The 7,430-nt window shown below is 30.9% G+C and overlaps 1 protein-coding gene across 2 annotated transcripts; it reads right to left on the reverse strand.

The window, feature by feature from the left end:
• Positions 1 to 3,414: 3,414 nt before the first annotated feature.
• On the reverse strand, positions 3,415 to 5,526 carry LOC108467734 (heavy metal-associated isoprenylated plant protein 39-like). Of its 2 annotated transcripts, none has more exons than XM_017768488.2 (3): positions 5,181 to 5,526; positions 4,797 to 4,872; positions 3,415 to 4,083 (listed from the first exon to the last, which is right to left on the reverse strand). In XM_017768488.2, the coding sequence occupies exons 1-3, from the start codon at positions 5,184 to 5,186 to the stop codon at positions 3,650 to 3,652; spliced, it is 516 nt and encodes a 171-aa protein (XP_017623977.1). In that variant the 5' UTR covers positions 5,187 to 5,526; the 3' UTR covers positions 3,415 to 3,649. The 2 variants fall into 2 exon arrangements, with proteins under 2 accessions (XP_017623977.1, XP_017623985.1); XM_017768496.2 differs by having other exon boundaries at positions 5,139 to 5,476.
• Positions 5,527 to 7,430: the final 1,904 nt, after the last annotated feature.

A 7,430-nucleotide genomic window follows, 5' to 3' on the forward strand; every position in this document is an offset into this window, starting at 1 on the left:
AAAAGAATAAAATCTTTGAAATAAATATAAGGAATTAAATTTTAAATGTAAGTAAAGTATAGTGATTTAAAGTATATTTTAATTGAGGTTTGTGGTGCTGGATGTAAAGCTTTGAGTGTGAGGTGGAGATCAGTGTAGGATTATTAATTTTATATCTTTCATTCTTATCTTAATTATAGGTTTTGATTGGAATAGGTGGATTCCGGACTTGGACAAACAAGTGCTAAATAATCAAATATGACATCATTTGATTGGGCATAAACACTTCAATAAGTTTGCTTTCGTGGGGGGAAAAAATGAAAAAGCTGTTGAGACAAAAACCAATCAACCATGGCATGGGACATGATCTGATCTTGACATGTGCATTATAAATAAAAAAATACGAGAATTGATATTCGTTGGAAATATTATATGCCCGATTTGTCATGATGAGAATGAAAAGCTTTCAAGTAATCGAGAAGCCAAAATATTCCACGGCATACCGAAAGAGGTATATTGTTAACATACCTCTACATTCCTAAGTGAAGTAAAATATTAATTAGACAATGAAAGCTTTGACATCTTAGTTTAGGTTTGGTGATGCAGACAAATTAGGTATATAAGAAAGTAGCAAAAAAGGGCAGTGGTGCATCCGTGGTGCATGCATATACATGTTTGTGATTATCTTTTCACATAACTTAGACAATTTTTTATCGAATATATTACGGTATTGTTGTTAATTTAATATCAATGTCGCTCTTACTTTTTTTTTTTTGTTATATTCGGTGCGAGTGATGAAAATTAGAGAGAACGAGGGATGTTAATTAGCGGTAAAATTATTAAGTATTTAAAGGAATTGTATTAAATTGTGATTCCACGTAATTTTTATCATTTTCTGATAAGAGAATAGTAAATTAGTTTTTTCTTCATGATTTTTTACATTTTTAGTTAAATTTGAATTTTTTTAAGGAGAGATAATATGAAATCACAGTTTTATATAATTTTTTCTCTTAAAATTGCTGAAAATGAAAGCGGTAAGTGAATATTATAATGACATGAACAATAAATTTAATTATTTGAAATATTTTTAAAGAAGTGATGGCTTCTATAAATATTCTATAAATAAAAAAATATTTAACCAATCATGATTTTTTTTTTTTTTACATAAGGATGGAATAAAATATTAAACACTATTTCTTTCTCACAAGCATCAACTTGCAGAATGGGTAAAAGAGTTTTCAGATAAATAACAAGCCAAATCAAGTCCATATCCGACCTTTGTGCCAAATTTGTCAAATGATTAGCATACCTATTGCCCCCACAAAGAATATGATAAATATCTACGTCCTAAACTTTGGATGGATCAATGAAGGTGCCAAATGGATGATACTCATCAAGTGTTCTGGTTAAAAATTGGATCACTAACATCGCATCAATCTCGACTATAAAACCTTTGGATATCTACTGATTTTGCTACCCGCAAACTCTCATAAACGCTTCGTAGCTCTGCTTGCACACTATCAAAAAAATCGATCTTCAACGTAAACCTCGAATTTAGTTAGACGAAAAATTAAATTTTAATTGTACAGAAGAACAGAGACATTTAATTGGAGCTTGGAACATGAACAATGAAAGTCCCGTTACTGTATTACATGTAAAAATAATTTATAAGTTTGGTACTTTGCTTGGGAGCACCAACTTAGGTAAAAATCAATTAATTTTATTAAATTAATTTTTATTAATTAAATAGACTAATTTAGTTCTTAACTATTAAAAATCACACAAGGTTAAATTTTAACATATTTATTATTTATCATTTAAAAATATTATTTATTATTTAATAAAATTAATATTTTTAAATTTTTTGATTATATAGATAAAATATTTTGTGTGGAGTTAAAATGTGAATAAATTAATTTTATCCACCACTTAAAAACGTATAACTGAAGTCTAATTTGTCCAGCCAGCTGAGGAGACATCCAGCTGCGCCCACTATTACCCTGATATGCACTACTTGGTTGCATCTTCCAACTTTCTTATAGACTATATATCTACAAGACACCATAAAGCTTTGTCTTTCTTCCCTCAATCAATCCAACAAACACTCGCGTAAGCTTCTGTTCTGTTTGCCGTCCAAGATTTTCCCTCTACAATGCTTTCGTCATCTTAATCTTTTTCTGGACCATCATTAAAGTTGATTAAATACCAAAAACAGAAACTTTCATTAACCCTACATAGTATTTCTAACCTCTCCTCTTGTAACAATGGTACTTCAACTTTGCACGGTGGCTTTGTCAACAATGTCTGCCCTTTTCAACTTTCTCAGGGTAGCTCAAAATGCTTACCTTGTATGATTAACATATATTTAAATGGAATAACTTTTAGCCATTTTTTCCCCTTACTTGCAGTGAGACAGATAGCCCTTTCATAAATAGATATCCTTTTGGGAATCAATCAAAAGCTATTTATATGGATTTGCTATTGAGACAAAAAAGATGGAACTTTCAATTATATAGAGAATTCATTGAATATTATTGGGTAAAATGGGGTAAAGTTATCGAGAGGTTTAACTTAAGACACAATTTCTGTTGTTGGCAAATAGACTAAGATAGCTAGATTTGTCTGAAGAGAGAGACATTGGTAAGTTTCGGCTCAACCATTTTTTATAACGGTGAAGAACTTAGAAACGAAGTCATTAACTTAATTGGATTCACTGTAATTTTGCTTTGGTTACAAGTCGTCAGACCCTCCACTGCTTGAATATTTGAGTTACTTTACTATTGGATGTTAGGAATTTCATATCAAACAACAGTTCGTTACCAGAAACAAACAACAGAACAAATGCACATGCCTACGAGGAGCAACCTAATATTTTATCAAAAAGAAAGAATAAAATTATGGGAAAAAAAAGAGATGGACATATCTTGGGTCACATGCAGTTTCATTTTTATAGCATAAATTGTACGGCAGTCCATGCGGTGGTCTTCATGTGGAATATTGCACAAGAACAGCAATCTGTGTGTTTGATTCTGGTTTCTGCTAAGTTTACTAATTATTCAAAAGGGTTATTAATTTAATTTGAATCGAATTAAAGGTGGTTAGTAGATGACAAATACAGTCATGGAAGTATAAAGAGATGCCCTAGCTTGTCGAGTGAATTAGAAACCTGCTAAAGAATAATGATGACTTGATTTTGAATGAACCGACCAATGCAATTGGGACCCTTCAGTTTTCAGGTAAGACGGTCAAGAAATCTCCAAATGAGAATTTGGTTGTGACCCACCACGGACATGGATGTGTCAAACAAGTGGCCTAACTTCTTTTTGCTTTTCAGCTGCCATTCAAAGGTATAATTTTGATTTTGCTTTATCTTTTTTCTTGGGCGGTGGCTCTGAGGAATTCTCCAAATTGTATGCATTAATGGACAATATATGATTGATGGGTTCAAAACAAATTCCAAAATTTCATTTATTCACTCTAGTCTCTACACAACACATTACTTTTTTTTTCAAGGAAAACACAACACATTACTTATACATGAAAAAAAAAGGATTAATGTACAAAGGAGTTGTCTTCTTTGGTTTACCTCCTAGTCTCATTGATGGCATTCAAATCCATCACCAATTAGAGAAAGTTATCTTTCCCTCGCCATTTTCCCCGAAAGCCTTGGTTAACAAATAACACAAGCATTGGGATTCTCTTCCATGCTTTGAACGTAGTAGTAAGTGGTCATATGAGGATTGTAGGCCTTGTAGGCCTTGACAAGCTCCAAAACAGGGTCTGGGGGTGGCAATGGCAGTGGCTTTTTCTCCTCTTCCTTCTTCTTCTCTTCCTCTTTCTTGGGTTCTTCCTTTTTTGGTTCTTCCTTCTTAGGCTCTTCTTTCTTCTGCTCTTCTTCCTTCTTGGGTTCTTCTTTCTTTGGCTCCTCTTTCTTGGGTTCTTCCTTCTTTGGCTCCTCCTTCTTCTCTGGCCCTTTTGCTGGCCCCACTGATACTATGTCAGTTGGCCAGTACTTGCGTAATTTGCTCACCACGTTTACTGGATCAACTGTTCCAATCACTGTCAACTGCTTTGCCTTCATATCCATGGCAATGGAATCGATTCCTATCAAATTTACATAATGAAGCAGGTTAATCAAATGTGGGAAAGAAAAGATCATCCCCTTTTCAAGGCCAGCTCAAAAGAACAATACTATGACGTGGCAAATCTTGCTTTCCATAAACTCAAATCATTTTAACAATCTTTCACCTCGAGGTTCCGACGCTCCATAAGGCCGGTCTTGTCTTTGTCCTCAATTAGGAGAGACAGTTTTGTCTCTCGATATTGGCAAGACTACTAGCGTCTCTGAGTACTTAAACTCATGATCCATGACGAAATCGGACTAGTTGAGTGTATTAGACTCAGATCTCAGAATTTAAAACCAATTCCTTTAAGAAAATTGTATCTACAAGTTATTGAAGAGAAATCTTGATCAAGGGACAACAAAACAGTCCAAGCCAATGATCAAAGCCATACAAATATTTTAAGCAGTCCCATCCTTTTCTATGTTTAATATAAAAAACCATTTGGACTGCTATCAAGTAAATACTTTACACTAAAATCTTTGGTTGTCTACTAATCAGTTAAGTTTCATCATCAAAGTTGGAACCCAAGTCCAATATAGAAAAGGATAAAAAGTTGAAAACTTTATCACATGGTTGAACTCTTGCAAAGACACAACGTTAGAAAGATGATTGTAACATGTCAACCTAAAATAGTTTTGAAAACCAAAACAAAAGAAAAATGCCTGAAATAAAGCTTTAAGGTTAGAAGGGAACCTGAAAGAGTTGAGACCGTCTTTAAAGCCTTTTGCTTGGCTCTGTCATCATGCAAATCCAACTTCAAAACAACCTTCTGTAATTAATTAAAAAAAAAACATACCAGTTACAAATCTGAAAATGAACAAGAATAAAACTACTCTACTTGTTTTTTTTGTATTTACTTTCATCTTTTTCACTGCTTAGAACAACACATAAGAAGACGAACCCAAAAGAATATAGAAATTCATTTAAAAAAAAAAAACTATCCCAAAAGCAAACTTTGATTCAAGAACAACCCATCAACAGCAAAGATTCAAGGAAAAAGAGATATAAATTAGAAAGCATATATAGAATCAGAACCTAATAAAGGTAACAAAACAGAATCCAACATAGGAAGCAGACCTTCATTTGTATTTGACTTCCTTCTTTTTCTTAATTATCTTCTGTGAGAATAGCAGAGTTCGAAAGAATGAGAGAAGCTTTGATAGAATGGTGAGCGAAGGAGAGATTTGAAGGAAAATAAATGAGAATGTTGAAAATAGAAACGTAAAGCCAACAAAATAAGAGCGAAAAAACAGAGAGAGAGAGAGAGAGAGCACTGATATTTGAAGGAAGTGTAAAAACTAGTGGCCTTCGATACGAAGATTAAACATGAAAATTGTAAAAGCAGTAAGTCGCTATCTGAGTCATCTCCACCGCTTTTGAAAGGGGCGTCGCACCCAATACCACTTCCTTCAAAATAAAATTATTGTTGCCTTTTTTGTTTTTGCTAAATTTGCTCAATATATCAAAATAAAATTAAAAAAATAGAAAAATAAAAAAAATAAGTCGATTTTGAAGAGAGGAAGTAAGACGCACTTTCAGATGAGGTCTGAAAGTGTGCCCTTTAGTGCTTTCCCATTTTTTTCTGTTTTATTTATTAACTCTTTTATTTAAATGGTTAATTGTTAGTAGTTTTATTTTAACTTTCGGGTTCAATTTCACTTTTATTCATATTTGTATTTTTATTTCATATTATTTTAAGTTTCTTCTTTTTCTATTTTAATTAATATTTTTAATGCATTAACTCCCTTAGTTAGATGATTAAATAATAACTTTATCCATGAGTCCCAAGTTTAATTCCTCTTTTAAGCACATTTGTATTTTTTATTTCATATTGTTTTAAGTTTTTTAATTAATAATTATTTTATTTATAACATCAAATAATAAATATGTAATTATATAATAAAAATATTATATATATATCATTATGTTAAAATATTTGAAATTAATAGCTCCTTTATATATAATATAAACATCAACTAATTTTTCTTTATATATAATATTTTCATGTCAAATATTTATCTTCTCTACCTATATTATGGGTATGGTGATTTTAATATTATAAAATGAAATAATTATTTCAAATATAATTATTATTTTTATATGTAAAGTATTTAAAATATCATTATTTTTCATCAACATAGTGGGTATGATATTTCAAATACTTTTATAAGTGAAATATTTCAATTAATTATTTTAAATATCATTATGTTTATATGTGAAATATTTTAAATGCATATACAAAAATATATAATACTAAAATTTACTTCACTCATGATATTGATTGAAAAATAAATATTACACATATAAAAATTATATTTACTAAAAACAACAATATTTGCAATAATTGTTTGATTTTATAAATAAAAGAGTTATTAATTAAAAGATGAATTAAAATAAAAACTTGAAAACAATATATTTATTAATTAAAACACTAATTAAAAAAAGCTTGAAACAACATGAAATATAAAATACAAATATGCCTATAAAAGGATCAAACCTAGGACTAGAGGATAAAATCACTATTATTTAATCATCTAACTAGATGAGTTGATGCATTAAAACATTAATTAAAAGTAAAAAAAAAAAACTTGAAATACCATGAAATGAAAACTACATGTAACACTACATACCCGGTCTAGAAGTTAAGACCAAGTTAAGACCAAGTTTGGAGGCTACACCAATTATCTCAGAACAAACTAACCTTTAACTACTTGAAATTCAACAATCTAAAATCATGAAATAGTTAAATCAAACATGGAAATACAAACTTTCAAAATGTAATCCAAAATAAACATACAATAGCATAAGTTTATAAAATAGAAAAATAACTAAAGAGGGATGACCGAGCTCCTAGCACGCTAACTTGCCTAAGTTTATGGGTTACTTGTAATCCAAAAAAATAGACTAAATGACTTTACAACTCAATGTATAACTTACATTCTCAATTAAATAGTAATATAACAAATGCAATTTTAGTTCGTCTTTAGTCAATCAATTCTCAAAATCGGATATAGAAACAGAGGATATCAAACACAATTGCAGAACAATTCAAATACAGATGTAGATTCCTGCCCCTAACTGTTACACACAATCTCCATCCATCTCTACACACCATATAGGGTATCAAGTACCAATCCATCCCTACACACTGCATAGTAACTATGTGTCACATTTCAGAAAGATTGCAGTCAAGCTGTCAAATTAGAGTACGAAAACTCGCCAAAGTCAGATATAAGTTTGTGGCTTGGCCACTAAGTTCGACAGATTATTAAACTGCCCACATTTCCTCCTTTTCACAATCCCAACCCAATGCAGATGCAGATTTAA

This window comes from Gossypium arboreum, chromosome 7, assembly GCF_025698485.1.
Source record: "Gossypium arboreum isolate Shixiya-1 chromosome 7, ASM2569848v2, whole genome shotgun sequence".
NCBI lineage: Eukaryota > Viridiplantae > Streptophyta > Magnoliopsida > Malvales > Malvaceae > Gossypium > Gossypium arboreum.